Source organism: Zonotrichia albicollis, chromosome 1 (assembly GCF_047830755.1).
Source record: "Zonotrichia albicollis isolate bZonAlb1 chromosome 1, bZonAlb1.hap1, whole genome shotgun sequence".
NCBI lineage: Eukaryota > Metazoa > Chordata > Aves > Passeriformes > Passerellidae > Zonotrichia > Zonotrichia albicollis.
This window is the reverse complement of record NC_133819.1, coordinates 79,479,958-79,498,107: the sequence shown is the minus strand read 5'-3', so window position 1 is coordinate 79,498,107 and position 18,150 is coordinate 79,479,958. Positions and strand designations below refer to the sequence as shown.

Below are 18,150 nucleotides of genomic sequence, written 5' to 3'. Positions count from 1 at the left end.
TTTAAAACATGGGCTACTACTAAAATATATTAGTGCTGAAACAGCTAGCAGAACCTTTTTAGTGGTATTTTTCTTTTTATTTATGGCTCTGTCTTGAAACATGAAAACCAATTTTCCATATTTCTGCAGTCTCCATTGCTTTATAGACTTCTCTCATTTAAATCCTGAAATAGCTCGGTTATACTTTATATTGATGTCTGCTTACCTTCTTTGGTTAGAATAAATAATTTTTCACATAGCCATGGGCTGAAATCTTCTTAAACTGAAGGAATGACTGTAAGAATTCTCTATAAATAGTAAGTAAAGTTTTTTTCTGGTATATGGTATGAGGTGACCAAACCTGCAAAGTGGCCTACATACAGCCTTGTTTGATGGAGGTGCATCTAAGAGCTATATCATCAAAGACAATTGGTATGGATTCTGAACTGCTGAAATTGAATTGTGGCCATAGGTATAGCTAAATTCATTGACATAAAATGCAAGTTAATGCCCAGGTGAGGGGGAGAAAAAGGGCATCCAACTTCACAGCCCTCCCTGCAAAGTTACTTTTGCTTTCATTTAGTGAGTTTAAATTTGATAGCTCTTATGGACAGATTTTCTACTGATACTTAAGTGGAAATGTAAACTAAGCTATTTTATCGAGAGGAGATATGCATCTGATCATCTTCCCTGATTTCTAGTTTTCATTGCTGTTCTTCTTTTTGGGTAGTTGCTGGCTTGGAATGGTTCTGGCTGAGTAATTATTAAATTGGATTTCTGCCTTTCCTGGTTTGAACATAAATGTCTCAGTGCAATTCATGGATTGCACTAGCTGCTCACTTCATATCTTGCCAAATGGACTTGTTTGCCTCTGGTCTTACGTAACCTTCCCTCTAGCTGAGCTGATCAGACATCCCAATATAACCCAAACCAAAACAAGCAAAAGAAAAGAGAAAGTACAGTCACTGAAGATTTCAGAAAGAAATTTAGACAATCAGTCCAAGCCTGGGAGTCTTGAATCCAAGCTGATGTCTAATAGCTTAAAACATGACATGGTACAGCTTACTGCCTGCCATGCTCTTACTTTGGGATGATTAGAAACACTTTATGTTTTTAAAGTGATTTTTTTTAAAGCTGACCTTTGTCCTGTTGGATCAGGAGCTCTCTTACAGATGTTGGTTTTGTTCTGCAGTTCCCACTGTTGTCTTGCACCACTGAAATCAAAAAGCAAACAGTGATTGTTTCCTCTGGCACACAGAATATGCTGTACCTTATTAGCATCACGGGGCACTGAAGGAGGGTAAAAAGCTCCACTGACAGTGCTCATGGATGCAGACCTATGGTTTCCATCTGTATCAGGAAATACAGCTCTCATTTTTCAGGTTTTGGAGAATACTGCAAGTCTTAATTAAAGATTGCCTGAGACGTCTTGGTATTTTTAACAGTCATTAAAGGAGTGCAAATGAGTAGTGGTGGAAAAGATGGAGAGAGATGAGACACAAGTAAAAATTATCTGGTTAATACTCTTTTCTTTCAGTAGTTTTTGAGTACCTGTTTCATGCCATTTTGATAAACTTCCCTTAGCGACTAAAGTGAAACTGGTAATCAGCTTGGATGTAATGTTTTGTTTAAAAAAGGAGGGGAGTGGGGGAAGAAAAAAGTAAAAATGTAGTATTAAACATGCATTCTAAATAAGATCAAAAAGAAAGTCTGAAATAGGAGATTTTCTTTTATCTTAATGTATGGCTTGATTTTCTTTTGTCTTAACGTATGGTGGCTTAAAAAAAACCTGCATATTGTGCTAGTGTGAGAACCAGGAAGTGAAAGAGACTGAAGTGAAAAACTTAGTATAATAGACAAAGCTGCAGTCTGGTAGAAAATGTATATGGCACAAATGACTGCTCAGGAACAGAAATATAGACAGTTTTCCAAGGTGTTGAGCATTCCACCTTCCATTTTCCTGATTTCTTTTGAGCATGTCTTTACTAGAAGATGTTATTACAACAGATCTGTGAGAAGCTGAGGGCTGATAAGCTGCTGACACTGATACTGTGATCACGAGGAAGAATTTTTCTTAGCAACATGAGAAATACTTGTAATTTAGCCCAAAGTCTCACAGGTGTAATTATAGGTAGTTTTGATGTTACACAAGGCATGACTTGACTTGAATACATTGACTTCAGTCCAACATTTTTTATTTAAAATGAAACTTTATACACAGGAAAGAAAGTCAGAAGTTTTTATTCCAAGAAGAAATGCAGCAGCTCTTCAGGGAGTTGGTGTAAAATGCCCTGTGAGCGCTGCTGAGGTGGTGAGAAGGCTTTGGGCTGGTTGCTTGCAGGAGGTTAAATTCCAGCAGAAGCAAGATGTGTAACACTATCCTAGAGACGTAACCATGCTCAGCTTTCTAACGCCATGTTAGACCTACAGCTATTTTTGGAATAATGTTTCAATTACTAATTTAACTGTCATTAGCAACTGTGTATTAACTGGAGGGTGAAATTGGTTTTATCCTGTGCTTCTTGCATATGTTTTAATTTTTGGGGAATGCTGTTGCTGTGTTCAGGACTGAGGTTAGGTCTGGACTGAGGGAAGGTGGGCACATCATCAGTGTCTGAAATAGATGCATGCTCTTTGGGAGAAAAGAGCTGTCAGTGTTCTTTTAAAATCAGCCAACCTCTTCTGATGTCTAAACCCAAAAATGTGATACATCCAGGAGCATCAAGTGGATGTGCAATCATTTCCTTTTGAGGAAAAAGAGAGAAAAGCTATTCCTGCAGCTCAATATAGAGCTAAAACAGAGAGAAACAGACAGAGAATATGTTAACTAGATACTAAATCTTAAAATACTTAAAGAGTTATGTCATGGAAGAAAGGAGTCAACAATAAATATTTCATTTAAATAGCTATTTTTTTGTTTTGTTTTACTGGGTGGTATTTTGGTATTTTAACAAAATACTGTGTATTTTGGAAGGAAGGGCTCGCAGTGCTCTCATGAGCACCATGATATGCACAGCAGCAGCAGCAGGTGCTGCATTAATTCAGTGGCGACTGGTCTTGGCTCCCTGTTTTCCTCCTTTCAGTGGTGCAATTGTGGAGTCGTGTGCTGCAGTCAGAAATGGTGTGTTGCACTCCATGTGCCTCAGATTTAAAGATGAAAAACAAAACTGAGAACTGGATTTGGTTTATAATTGTAAATGAGGTCCCATTCCTTGTGGTGAGGGCGTCATGCAAACAGAAGAAGGAAATGACAAAGTCTAAGGATTGCCATGACATATCCTATGTCTGTTAAAAGTTCTGTTCCCAGGTATAGGATGCTTTCTTACAGCCAGGGTTTAAGAATGGTTTTCTACAGCCATTGCTTTTTTCAGCAAGCAGCACCATGAGATGGAAAACAAAAATGAGGAAGAATTTAGCAATGACTTGGAGAATCCATTTTCAAAGCAAAACTCGTAGATCCTAGATTTCAAAGCTATTTCTTATAGCATACTGTAATTAATATTCTAAGGACTCTTTCAAGTTTGATTAAAACTAGTTTGACCATTTAAATGGGAATTAAAGTAATAAGGTGTTTTTGAGTGTGGAATGTTAGACAAATAAAATGTAATTATAGATCCCCATAAATAACTTTCTCTAGTGACAGTTGCCTAGTTAAATACCCAAATGTCTTATTCAGAATGTGAATGTGGCTCTCCATGACTATTTTAAGAAATGACAGGTAAATTTACTATTTATACAAACAGTAACCGAGAACTTTTGCTATTGAAGAAAACATGTAAATAAGGATCATATGATAATTTCTTTTTTTAGTATAGAAAGCATGAGTTCCAGCTCTCTTCATGTTCCCCAGACTGTTCTTTGTTCAGGAAGAGGCTAGAAAAATATGAGCTATAGGTGTTAATCTTGCTTCCCTTTTCCAGTGTGAAATCCCTCCAGGAATGAGGTCTTCCCACCACTGCTCCTCAGTAGGACTGTAGTGAGGAGGAGGATCATGTTTTCATTGCTTGCTAGCATTTGACTGTTACATTTTTAATGTAGTCTTTGGAGGCACCCAAAGGAGGAACTGTTCCTGGCTCTACAAGCCGAGCATATTTGTGGGGTTGAGATCCATGGTAGAGATTGCACTGGAGGGACGGAATTCAAGCAAAACACGATTTAAAAGGAAATCATCCCATCATCTAGGCTTTTATCACCCTGTGTGTTTTTGTAATTATACATGGTGGTGGTGGCTTAGGTATTTGAGGGAGGCAAAAAGTGGCTGGCCATAATTGGAATAATATGTGTGGAATCTCACCTCTCCCTCAGTGTTGCGTGTCCCGGGACCTAAACAGCTGCAAAGATGTGGGTAAAAGAACCACTCCTGAAATTTGCATCATTACCCTCTTAGAAACTTGATTCTAGGATACAGGTTAGAAAACTGGCTAGTACAAAATATTTATTAAACTGGCTGCTGAGGACACATGCACAAACCCCAAAATGATATGGCAATTTAGAAAGAAGGAGACGGCATGTGCTTAAATTGCTTGGCTTAGCTTTCAGTTTATTTGAATCCTGCAAGCTGTTTCTACAAGAGGTGTTCTTGTAAGGTTAATTTCAATCTTTGCAAAGCAGGTGTTTACAGCAGAGTTTCCTCTTCCAACCATGTGCCTAACAATAGTGTGATTAAGATCTCACTCTGGGGCAGGCTGACTTTTAGCTGCATGTGTGTGCCTGCACGAGCATGTCTGCAAGCTGCTTTTATTATTTAACAAAAAGAACATATGCAGTTAATCTGAATGTAGGAGAAATGCTTTGAATGGGTCTTGAATCTGTAAGAAGACTGGTAGGCAGAATGGAGCAGATGAGGCAAATAAATAGACATTGACGGCAGCATTTTTAATTTAGGCAATCAGAGCATCAGATGAACTGAATGTGAAGCTCAGCAATACATCCACTGCACTGCAAAAATAATATATTTTATGCTGCTTCTTTTTTGCTCAGTTTTTAATATGACTTGGTTTTGTTATACACAATGCAAAACAGCCTTGGATTTGCTGCCAGGGATGAAACTGAATGTGCTGGAAGTTGTATCTGCACTGCTGGGCAAAGTAGGACCATGTTGGATCAGTGAAAAAAGCCCACACGTGGCAAAACACTGCAATTCTGCTTTGAAAGCAGCAATGGGAAAATAACAGAGAAAACTAACACAAAAATATGTCAGTTGTAGACAATTGGCTAAGGAGAACAGGGGTGCTGTTATCTCTCTCCCTGTTAGGTGGTCTAACAAAAGACTTTATCTCTGCCTGCAAAGCCCAGCCTTGCCTGGGGTGGGGAGGGAATTTTTGCACAGCAGAGCATTTCTTCTATGCTGCTCATTGTCTCAGGAAGCAAGAAGGGCCTGCGTTTTCAGCTTGTGTGCTCTGCAAGATGGCTCTGTAGCTGGAGAGGCCACTTGTGCACTGTGGAAATGAGGTGTATTATATTTGGGAACCTGCTCCCACAGAGTGACTGCAGCACACAGGTCAGTACTTCACTCAAGTGGCTCTCATGGAGTGACACACAGCCTGCATAAGGCAGTGATGTCACACACTTGTTCCCACAGAGCCTCCTACAGCAAAGGGAGTGCTGCTGTCTGAGCACAGTCGGGCTGAGCAGGGGTTCCTCAGTCACTGCTGTGCTCCCAGGTTCTCCATCTGTAGCGCCCTCCGGGTCAGGGGGATGCAAGTCCAGAGTCTCTAAAAGTGGCTTTCAAAGTAACCCATAAAATCTTCATCACTCTTTGATCAAATAACGGACAAATTTTACTTTTATTCAGGAATTCTGCCTAGCTAGCCACCTTTTTTACACACAGAGTGCAAGGATGGATTACGTGTGAGAAGTGCTTGTGGTTTCAGGCTGATGCTCTATGAATTGATAATTCTGTCAATACCTTTACCTCTTATGAAACTGCTGACTATCATCATTCATCTGTTCTTGGAAAATTTTTTTCCTAATTGATTAATTAATACACACCTCTGACCACAATCACATAAATCTTAGCATTATGTCAGGTGCAAATTTAAATTTGCTCTCAAAAAATTTGTCATGTGATTGCTAACTTTTCTTATAACTTGCTGTATCAGTAGCAGTTATGCTTCTCAAATGAAGCAGTTTTTCATGTACAAATTCTTAAATAGGCAGAGATAATTTTATATCAGCCTGCAGTTTGTTCTAATGATTATAATTCTGATAATTGAAGCCCAATGCAAACAATAATAATTTAGGTATATTAATAACAAATGGCTCATATTAAAAATCATGCTTCCCATTTTTTTGTTGTGTATATGTTCTTGAGAAATTTAAAGTAATGCAAAAGTCGAAGTTCTTTTTTTTAAAAGAAATTTGCATTAAACATATTCTGGTGCTCACCAGAGGAAATTAAAACTGAAATCTGGCTGAGAATTAAGCACTTAAACTTGGCAGTATTACTTCCTAGGATTCCTTTATTGTCTGAATTTTAAAAGAAAACACATAGGTCCCAAAATTGGAATTGTCTTCTTTTAAGATTACAGTTAGGATATCAGGTGAGCATAATTTCTGTGTTTTAAGCATTCACTGTTCTTTTGCTCTATACCCCTTTTCTAAGTCTTGAGATTCCCAAGGCTTTGGAAGAAGGAAAGGAGATGCAGTAGTTACAGGACTGTGCACGTGTTGAGGGAGGGATTAAAAATTACCTGTGGTCTGTGAAGGAACAGCACCAGTGACAAGCTGAGATGTTCCCAGTTTCTTATTGTGTCTCACAGCACAAACCACACAAAATTGTGTGGTGCTAAGGAACAACCAAATCATACTTTTTTGTGTGCACCTTATATCCGAGCACCTTGCTGCTCTGGGGTCCGTGCAGGTGTGCAGGTGATGCTCACAGCCCCACAGGTGCAGATTTCCACAATGTGCTCTGCCTTTCCTGGCACAGCTTTGTGCCAGCCCAGCGTCTCCTCAGAAGGGGGAGATGGCCAAGGGTGTGTTTCCTTCTGTCTCGCTCACACCAGCCTGCCTGACTGTGGGAGAGCTGGTTCTCATCAACGCTCTGAAGCATAAGTGACATAGAACAAGAAGGTAGGACAGGGTAGGGTAAGGAAGGGAAAAAAGAAAAAGAGAAAGAAAAAGAGAAAGAAAAAGAGAAAGAAAAAGAGAAAGAAAAAGAGAAAGAAAAAGAAAAGAAAAAGAAAAAGAAAAAGAAAAAGAAAAAGAAAAAGAAAAAGAAAGAAAGAGGAGAGGAGAGGAGAGGAGAGGAGAGGAGAGGAGAGGAGAGGAGAGGAGAGGAGAGGAGAGGAGAGGAGAGGAGAGGAGAGGAGAGGAGAGGAGAGGAGAGGAGAGGAGAGGAGAGGAAAGGAAAGGAAAGGAAAGGAAAGGAAAGGAAAGGAAAGGAAAGGAAAGGAAAGGAAAGGAAAGGAAAGGAAAGGAAAGGAAAGGAAAGGAAAGGAAAGGAAAGGAAAGGAAAGGAAAGGAAAGGAAAGGAAAGGAAAGGAAAGGAAAGGAAAGGAAAGGAAAGGAAAGGAAAGGAAAGGAAAGGAAAGGAAAGGAAAGGAAAGGAAAGGAAAGGAAAGGAAAGGAAAGGAAAGGAAAGGAAAGGAAAGGAAAGGGAAAAGGAAAGAAAACAAAAGAGAAAAGGAAAGAAAATGAAAGAAAAGAAAGGAGAAAAGGTCGCTGATTCTGAAGTTTGAAGAGGTTTGAACTTGAACGACACCTAGCATTTCTGTTCTGTTAATTCCAAGTAAAAACAGACTAAAAGAAAGATGAGGGAAGATAATGGAGAAAGAACATAAAAACATGGCTTTGTTGCTAAAAAACAAAGCTAGCAAGTCTAATTTTGTCTAAGGTTATGATAACAGACATTTTCTAACATTAACCTGAAAAACTGATTGACCTGGGAAGGATAGGAATGTCTCTTGAGTGTGTGTAAGTGTAGTGGGGAGCATGAAATTCTATTGTGTATTTTGAGAAGCAGTAAGTTTTGGGTGTTTTTCTTTCATAAAAATTTCAGAAAATCTTTCAAAACCAGCATTTGCATACCCCTAGTTTCTTTCAGTTCCCATAGGTATCCCTTAATTAAAATTTTTTGCCCTTTTTTTAAAATGAAGGTGTAGGGTGAATCACTGGGGTACAGAGATGCAATGGTTTCTTCAAGATCTTTCCATTTCTTTTCAGCACGTGGGGGATGGGGCAGTTTCTGGGATGGGTATTTCATTTGATTTGGAGTGTTGAAACTCTGCCTTGCTAGGGATGTGCATTTTTGTCTGCAGGCAGTGTGAGATAACTCATGCCTGGGAACAGGCTTGTGCAAGGGCTACTTTGGCCTGAGCCACCGCGCGTGCCTGCCCTGCGCTGGAGGCAGTGGAATTTCAGAAGGCACCCATTGTCTTCCTGAACTGGTTTTTCTGGCAATGGGCTGAACTGATGATGCTTTGCACGCAGTCAAACAGGAGCTTTGGAAGTTCAGCTTTGGCAATCAGACTGAGGTAACATCAGGTGCAATCTGTGAGTTTGGCCTTTCCTGTTGCCCTGATCTCAGTGCTGTGAGGGAGGGTGACAGCAAACCCGGTCTTGTAATAGTCAGACTCTTTAATGTTGTGTGAAAGCCTCTGCTGAAAGAAATGTTTAGGAGTTTATAAACACATGAAACTAACTGGGCAGACAAACCTTTACTGACAAAAGAGATAGTAAGAGTCTAACTCTAGGGACTTTTTCAATATAGAAGAACAATTTGAAGTATAAAACTTCCAAATAATAATTCTTTCTACAAACTGTACAAATGTGTGCTGCCTATGTTCCAGGGACTCATGTCTATGAGTCTTCAGATGGAGAATTTGAAATGTTCCATGAGTTCTTCCTCCTCTTGCATTATGGTCTTATGGACATTGAATCTCTGAGTCCTGATTATCACAAATATGGAAATTTCAAAGTGCTTAACATTCTCCAGGTGACCTGTATACCCAAAATGTTTTAATCTAAATAATCCACCCCAGAGATTATTTCTATTGTACAATAAGAAAGGTAACAATGCAAGTTCTCTGGTTCTGTTCCTGCTTCCTGCAGGAGAATGGAAACTTCAGGGTGTACAAAATGTATAACAGCTTCTAGAAACTGAAGAAATCCTTGCTCCTGTTGCAAGAAGTAGCTCTTCTACAGTCAGACACAGTGATCTCTGGATTGGTTTCTCTTTCCATAAGAAGAGCAATACAAAGTATATTGACCAGCCTGAGAAGGAGAAAAAGTCTATTATAGCTTCCAAGTGTTATATTTTCCCTCACTATTCTGAAGTACTGCTCTGCAGAGTTGTTCATCAAAGTTCCCTGAAGATTACTGCTAAATTGCAATTTGTTATATAAAATCGGCTTCTGGGCTCTCTCTCTCTAGAGTCTTTTCTTTCCAGCAGTATAAGAGGGCACAGCCATCAAATGCTGTGCCATTTTATAGCAATGGTGGTCACTTTCAAGAATCAAAATTTTCAAGGATCTTCATTTGGGACATGCTTGCTACAGAGAGCATTATGTTCAGCTGGCAGCTGCTCGAGATAGCTCAAACCTGTACCTGTCAGTGGAAGTGAAAATAACTGAAGACCTACTGGGGTTCAGCCTCTAAATAGTGGTCAATAGTCGTAGGCAAACTTTGGTCCTGGGTCCCTCATTCACGTGGTGAATGCCGTGATTATGGGGTTAGGGAGGGGCAGGGGTAAAGAAAGAGACTGAGCAGTGAAAGCAGGACCCCAGTCTCACTGGGACAGAGGGTGCATCCCCTTCATTTTTTTCCATAATTTAGTCCCTTGGTGGGGGTGGGAAAGATGTCCGTACTCTTTTTAAGTGTTAGCATATAGGTGATAACACAGAGTGGATTTAACACTGCATGAATTCGCATCTCAATGACTTTTTGCACTTTGCTTCACTTGGGAGACATTTCACTGACATTCACTTTCATTTAGTACCAGGCGGGATTATCCCCGCAGCAATATCCAGCACAATAATGGAGATGCATAGGTGTTGTGGTTCGCATGCTGGTCTTCTTGCAGGTACAGATGGTTGTAATTTTAAAATACTTCTTAAGGCTTGCTTTGTGTCTGCCACACCTTTAGAGTCTGCACTGGGTGGTTCAGAGCTGTGCTTCAGGCTGGGGCAAGGACAAGACCAGAATCTGTGTGAAGAAGTGGAGCGTGTGGGGCTGTTTCTAAAAAAAGGTTGCAGGGAAGCCCACATGCGTTATCAGCAGGAGGAATGTTTTTAAATCAGATCTGGGGAAAAAGGGACTTTGCAGCATTGCTACCTGGGTGATGACCCCAGTGATTGCTCTGCTTTTGCATCATAGCCTGGCACAGCTGTTATCACAATGATCTAGGCAGCCTTTTAACAGGGACATATGAGATTCAGCATCCCAAAGAGTGAATATATTTCGTTAAAGTAGTTGAAACTCTGCTGGAAGATGACAGTTAATTAGTAAGTGTAAATATTTGCTAATACACCGTAATGGTAGTCTCTGAGCCTCTTCGCCATCTCCTGCTCCAGTACCTTGGGATAGCTGGCTCTGATGCCTACTGAGACACAGAGATTTCACAGTGTACCTCCAAGCAATGACAGTGCATGTTTCGTTTCTTTGTTTGGGAGCACATTTCTTGTATGCATGCCTCTCTACTTTTTAAAGGTTCTTTGTCATAGACATTCTGTATCCAACTATATCCAAGGTCAAAAGATTGTTGTGGAAAGAAATATAAATTTTGGTGTGTTACTACTATCAATGAAATAGCAAAATCTTGAAAAATACAGAAGACGCAACAAATGAAATTAGGCTCACTGTACCTGGGCTTTGCTGGAAAACAAATAAAGGCTTAATTAGGGATTACAAATTGGGATACATGTATGGTTTCAATATAAATCTCCAATCCAACTGACTTGCAAAAGCCCTCCCAAAGTATTTGGCTGTAACTGTACATAAACAATAATCAGGGCAATATTTATGGAGTAATCTAGAAGGCTATATGTTTGTCAGATAATGAACTAATGTCCACAGCCTGCCCTAAATACCTAAAAACCTGATAACTCTGTCATGAAGGTAGAGATTAGATTGCTCAGCTGTGACTCTGTGGAAGTTAATCCTTTTATTGCTGTTCCCGTAAAATTTCAGACAATAAAGCAGTGTTTCAGTAACATCACATTACCATTTCACAGGGCTGTGTGATAACCTTTCAACAGTATTTGCAAATTGTTACTCTTTTTGAAAGCTGAAGTCAGAAAGGTCTCTGCTGACCATAATATCTCAGTTTTGTCCAAGATGTGTGGATATTTGGCTGTTGGGCTCTGCCTGGGGCTTGCATCTGTGGTAGCAGATAATCTACTGAGAGGCAGCTACTTAGTTGTATGTAATATTACTTTATATTCAACCTGCTGTGAGCAATCATATGGATTTTTACTGATTTGTATTCACAGTTTTAGCAAGTGTGTGAAAAAAACTCCAGCCTATAATTATATCTACCTGTGCAAAATAGAAAATTAGAATGATTCATCTCCCTTGAAGAAGTTCTTGCATTAAACATTTGTTTGACAGTTCTTTGAAAAAAGTCACCCTCTCCTATTTTCAAATAGTAAAAAACACAGAAATATTTTTCTTAACCTTTCATTAATCATGAATTAAATATTTCCTTTAATACTAAAAGTGTAATTTTTTCTCTATTCATAGAGGTTTTTGTTTTCAGCATCAATATATCTGTCTCCTTCTGTTTTCATAGACAAAGTTTGCTTTGAAGTACAGTGAAAGATTTTGTGTATTCTTAGTTAAGACTCCCACATAAAGGCTATATAAATACTGATATGGTTATACACATGGTCAACTTCTTCTAAATAACTGAGCAGTTATTGCTTGTCATGCTTGAAAACGGGGAGCAGAGGCTACAGATATGCCCCTCTCTTCTCCCATTTTTTTATGCATCATGTCACATGCCACGTGTAAACTTTTAGTCAGAAGTCAGTATTTGTTTCTTTTATGGAGTGGTCTTGCTGTGCTTCAGGCTCTGTGTCTCCCATCCTGCTGAGTTGGGAATGCAGGGCTTTGGGCAGGCAATCCCTGTGGAAGCTGCAGAGCTGGGTAGGAGCTGTTCCTGCTTCTGAGGCAGCCAGGTGTGGGTGCCCACATCCCTGTGGGTGAGGGAAGCACATGCTCCTGGCCCCTGGTACCATCAGCTCTCTACAAAGGCCAATATCCAAGGGAAACTGGCCATGAGGGTAACAGGCTGTGAGGTGTAGGGAGGAGATGCAGTTGCCTGCATCAACCTTCTCACTGACTCCAGGCTTCCTTTGATTTCTCCAACTTTAATAAAAAGGTGGTTCAGAGCCTTTGCTAAAGTGATGGTGGACTTTGTGTTAACCAGGGGTGGATGCCATGATTGACAGCTAAATTTAGTTCATTCCCAGCCTGAATATAAATATGTCTTTTTTCTACTTCCACTCTTTCTCAGGCCACAGAAGATTGTGGTTGTATGTTAGTCCTCCATTGTCCTGCTGCTTGTTATTCTGACCCCTTCCTCCTTGCTGAGCTGTAACCAGGGTCAGAGGTGTTTGCAGGACTGTTTGTAGGGGGTGTGGCAGACGGGCATTTGCTGACTGAAATTCTGCAGGGCTGGGCAGGATGAAAACTCAGTGGCAGTGGTGCTCTGCAGCACCAGTACATTCAGCTGGCAACATCTTACCCAACCTCACGTGGTCTCCTTTTCAGGAAGGAACCAGAATCAATTTTTCCTCTGCACTCTGTTGATTCTCTCAGCAGTAAGCACTGGGCTTTGTGTAATCAAACTCTTTCTCTTTTCTGTTACAGAGCTCCAACATGGGAGGCAAACTGAGCAAGAAGAAGAAGGGATACAGTGTCAATGATGAAAAAGCTAAAGACAAAGACAAGAAGGCTGAAGGAGCAGCAACTGAGGAAGAGGAGACTCCAAAGGAGGCTGAGGATGCCCAGAAAACCACAGAGACCACAGAAGTGAAGGAGAACAACAAGGAGGAGAAGGGAGAAAAGGATACTCAGGTCACTGCCAATAAGACGGAAGAAAAAGAAGGGGAGAAGGAGAAAACAGTGACCCAGGAAGAAACCCAGAAAACAGAACCCGAGAAGTCAGAGGCCGTTGTCGATGCAAAAGTGGAGCCACAGAAGAACACCGAGCAGGCACCCAAGCAAGAGGAGCCGACTGCTGCCTCTGCTCCTGCTGCCAGTAGCGAAGCGCCCAAACCCTCTGAGCCTAGCACCGATGCAAAAGCTTCCCAGCCTTCAGAAGCCACAGCTCCCAGTAAAGCAGATGACAAGAGCAAAGAGGAAGGGGAAGCCAAAAAGACTGAGGCTCCCGCAACGCCTGCAGCCCAAGAAACTAAAAGTGAAGTGGCCCCAGCTTCAGACTCAAAACCTAGCAGCAACGAGGCTGCGCCCTCTTCCAAGGAGCCCGCGGCAACAGCAGCACCTAGTTCCACTGCTAAGGCCTCGGACCCTGCAGCCCCTCCAGAGGAAGCGAAACCTTCTGAAGTTCCAGCCACTAATTCGGATCAAACCATAGCAGTGCAAGATTAAATTGGACAGCCTGTTGAAACAACCACTTAAAACAACCTGTGTCTTTTTTTTATTTTTTCAGCTATACTAACTCGTTTCAGATCTGAAATAGCAAATATGTATTGCCCAGGAAAGAAGGAGAAAAAAAAAACAAAAGAGAAAAAGTGAAAAGGATGTCCCATCAAGTTGGGAGGGAGGGAGGGGGGAGAATCCAAATAGTATTTTTGTGGGGAAATATCTAATATACTTTCTGCCAACTTGACACAAGTCCTGGATTAAAATAAATTAATAAATAAATGGATGTCTGAAAGTACAGCACATCTTTTGTATCTGAACTGCTGTAAATGCACTCCACCAGTGTATCAAAATCTTCTTTTTTGTTCTGTAATGGGGTTTGGGAGTGATGCGTTTGATTCTGCCCACTAGGTTTGTGCCAAGGCAATCAGATCTTTATGAAAGCAGTATTTTCTGTGGTTTTTTTTTTTATTTACAGCCTTTCTTATTTTGATATTTTTTTTATGCAGTGGATGAATGCCAACTTTCAGACAAAACCCACTTAGCTGTCCACATATTTCTCAATGCCAATCCTCCAATTCTTCCTCTCCAAATATTTTTTGGGAGTAAAAAGCATTCTCATCCTACTTAGCCTACCTAGATTTCTCATGACGAGTTAATGCATGTCCGTGGTTGGGTGCACCTGTAGTTCTGTTTATTGGTCAGTGGAAATGAAAAAGTCTGCGTTCATTGCAGTTCCAGTTTCTCTTCCATTCTGTGTCACAGACACCAACACACACTCATTGGAAAACAAATGAAAAAACAAAATGTACAATGGATGCATTGAAATTATATGTAATTGTATAAATGGTGCAACAGTAATAAAAGTTAAATAATTTAAAAAATATAAAAGTGTAAAGACTGATTAAATCTTCACTTTCACCCCTTGAGAACTAGGCAAAGGAGGTTCTTACACCTAGAGAAGAAGTATTATGTCTGGGGCTGTTTTCTTTCCTATAAACAGTCACTCTCCAACAGCCACAAGTGTTCTTAGGTGAGGTTGGAAGAAGTGGTCAATGGACAGCACATCTCATAAATGTTTTATCCCAGTCAAAATAGAAATGGCTTCTGCCTGCCTTAACATGTGAAAAAGCTCTCTTGCTATTTTGAAGAGCCACAGGCATGCTGACTGAGTTTTAATTGGGACTAAGACAGTGGATTCAATAAACTGATCTTTTATAATGAGGCAATTAAATTTAATCCTAGTCCTATTAAAGTATTTCTAGTGCCAATACACTTTGTTCTTTTCCTCATTACTATTGAGTAGGGGATGAACTGCTGCCACAAAAAGCCAGTCCTGTGTATTTCAAATGTGGATGAGCTTGTGTAGCTGAGTAGAGTTTAGCCCAGCATAAACATTTTTCACTACTTTTGCCTACTTGCTTCATTATTATTCAACAGAACAGCTGAGTAATTGCACTTTCTGCTGAGTGGTGTCATTGGTGGATATGGACAATGATTTCAGGGCAGAGCCCAGGATTCACAAAACCAGTTAAAGCAGCATATTTGGCCTGCCTGTTAGTAAAGTTTTAGGTAGAGCAGAAATTCTGAAAGAAGTGGGCAGTGGTAAACAGAAACACAGCTGGTACACATACCAAAGGGATGAGCAGGCTTGTATTTAGTAAATAAGGAAAATGGAGTTTTAAAATGGTATAAATTATTTCAAATACTTTCTCTCCATGCAGCAAGGATGATTCACTCTACAGACTTGCATAATGCTAATCCTATTTTTTTTTCAGAAATACAAACTTCCCATACCACGCTGGCAATATTGTTATGCAGCTGTGCCCCTGGGAGAAGCTTACTGGAACAGGCAGGAATAGTTCAGTTTGGTTTAGATAGGTCATTCACCTCCATGAATTCTTGCACCACCATGAAGCTTTTGCATCCTTAATGTGATGCTGAATGCAGTCTCTGCTTTAATTCTTCGAGGTAATTAAAAATTCCCCTGTGCTCCACGGCTGTATCCAAACCCAGCAGCCTCTGCAGCTGTGGACCGCAAAGTCTCACCACATGTGCTCTTGCTCTCACAACCTGCTTGCTGATGGCACTTCTGTCCCAACAAGGTCAATACTCCGAAGAAATGTTGGAAATGTTCACATATTCACATGGCTGGAAATCAATAGCATATGGTCAAAGAAATATGCACTTGTGTTTGGGAAATTGAGAGTCAGCACAGCCAAAGATCAGTGCACTTCAAACTCTTCAGTACTCTCAACAAATAAAAAAGGAAAATTGCTGTATGAAGTTTTAAATATTTGTATTAATAGAGAGGCCTGCAAAATTGGTTTTTTTGCATAGTTGCTAAATTTCTTAGTGTACAGCTGATGGTTAAAAGGCATTCTGGCCCAGGCCACTTCTCTAAAATGCTGTTATTCTATACCTACATACACAAGGAAAGAAAGAACCTCTGTTCGAAGAGCTTATGAACTAAACATATATGGTTAACAGAAATGTGAAGCATATTGCTTTCCTGAAGAGCCGTGAGAAGAGGTGAGAGCCTGGAGGCTTGCTTTTCTTCAGTCCAGGTTATATTTTTTCTGCAATATAATCACTCTTTAATGACAGTAAAAGTATCCTGAAGGTGCAGAGCTAACAGGCATGTTAATGCTCTGAGAGTAAGCACATTGCAGATAACCTCAAAGGACCCAACCCTTTTGTGAAAGTGTGCCAAAGGAATAGAGAAATTCAACCCTGGGAAAGAACCTTTGCTATTGTTTAGAGCCCCCACAGAGACATGTTTGCAAGATCTTCCTTGTTTTGCCCTGGAAACTGTCAAGAATCTCTTGCTTTCCTTTCAACAATAGGGAGGTCAGTGCCATTGACTTTGCTCATACTTTGCTTGCACTTGCACAGCAAAGAGAAGCTCAGATGCCTTTAAATGTACAGCAACTTTACTTCTTTTCTTTTCTTTTCTTTTCTTTTCTTTTCTTTTCTTTTCTTTTCTTTTCTTTTCTTTTCTTTTCTTTTCTCTTTTCTTTTCTTTTCTTTTCTTTTCTTTTCTTTTCTTTTCTTTTCTTTTCTTTTCTTTTCTTTTCTTTTCTTTTCTTTTCTTTTCTTTTCTTTTCTTTTCTTTTCTTTTCTTTTCTTTTCTTTTCTTTTTTCCTATTTTAATGGTGAATTTTGGGAATGGAAAAACCCTCAAGTAATGTTAAATTATTCATAATGAAATGGCTTTCTAGAAGCAATGCCTACTGCTTGCCCTGTAGCTGGTTCTGTACACTTCTGCGCCTGTACAGGATAAGATACTTCTCTCCTTGAAGAAACAGTACAACAAAACATTGCAGGATGTGTTAGTGTCCTATGTGACAGCATTTCCAGGCACAGGTCTGTGTGGCTGCCAGTATCAGAACAGTCAGTGACTTCTGAATTTCTGCTGGCACTTCCTCTGTCCCAGCATTGAACTAGGAGGTCTGTCTGGTCTCTGTCTCACCTGACCATTGCCTTTTCCAGAATCACCATGAACTCCAGCTTCATGTAAGTGTACTGATCACTACATCACATTTCTGTGAATTTATCCTCATTTTACCAAATAGGGAAGTGTCTCAAAAAAAATGTCTCAGATTTGTTGCCACTGCTGCAAGAAGGCATTTTCTTACAACATATTTTTTTAGTACATCTTCTGCTATGCTTTCATTGTTGGGTCATTGCACATAGTTCATAGTATTTAAAGTTTTTCAAGATTTTTCAAGATTTTTGAGATGCTAATCATGTGGTTTGCTCTTTTTATTTGACAATACATATTTTCTTTCTGCATTAAACTCTTGACTTTTATCTTGACTGCAATTTAGTTGACTTTCTGCCTCTCATTTCATTATTTATATATATTAAATTTTTACATCCTGCTTTATATTTAACCTCACCACCACATTTCATGCAACAGGAATGCATATCAGCTGTTAAGTGGTCAGATTTAGAAATCATGGCATTGTAGCCATGGGAAAAACATAGCCAGCAAAAGGAACAGCAATGCACCAGTGGTTTCCTTCACTGCTATGAAAAAGTGTCTTCTCCAGGACTGGCAGAGTTTTGCTTGCTGCATTTATCCTGGTGGGGTCAAGATCTGACCACAGAGTTTGGTAAGCAGAAGGGGTTTTTTGCTTCTTTTTGTTGTTTATTGGCAAAGATAGGAAAGGAGTGGATGTTTTGAAACATGGCCACAGGAGTTGGGACACAGAACACATGACACAATCCTTTTGCTTCCTGGAGACAACACTATTGTGTGTTAGCTGGCCACCACAGGGCTACCAAGCCCTTTCAACTTGGATTCTTCTCTCTATTTTTGTTATTTTTCTCTCATTTTTGTTCATCTACACAATACATATTAATTACAGCTCTTACTCTTATAGTTGTTTAAACGTATTGTCTCTATCTTTAGCTTGCCTTCCTTCCACAATTTACGTCAGACTTCTCTTTGAGCCTCCTATTGCATCAGGAGGTTAACTGAACTTCTTGATGTTTTAGCTTGATCAAGATGATTTTTTGGAGACTGTTCAGTCAGGTGAGATACAGATTTGATGGAGTTACAGGTTTGTTTCACTTACTAAGCAAAAATTTAAAGGCTTTACAGGATATTCCTGCTGA

The 18,150-nt window shown here is 39.9% G+C and overlaps 1 protein-coding gene across 2 annotated transcripts in view; it reads left to right on the top strand.

Annotated features, from left to right (window-relative positions):
- The window catches only part of BASP1 (brain abundant membrane attached signal protein 1), a 50,908-nt gene extending 37,222 nt beyond the window's left edge, over positions 1 to 13,686 (top strand). For both annotated transcript variants that reach the window (XM_074545451.1, XM_074545462.1), the window contains exon 2: positions 12,793 to 13,686. In XM_074545451.1, the coding sequence (XP_074401552.1) occupies positions 12,802 to 13,533 (732 nt within the window). In that variant the 5' untranslated portion in view covers positions 12,793 to 12,801 and the 3' untranslated portion in view covers positions 13,534 to 13,686. The remainder of the gene's footprint in view (positions 1 to 12,792) is intronic.
- The last annotated feature ends 4,464 nt before the right edge of the window (positions 13,687 to 18,150 follow it).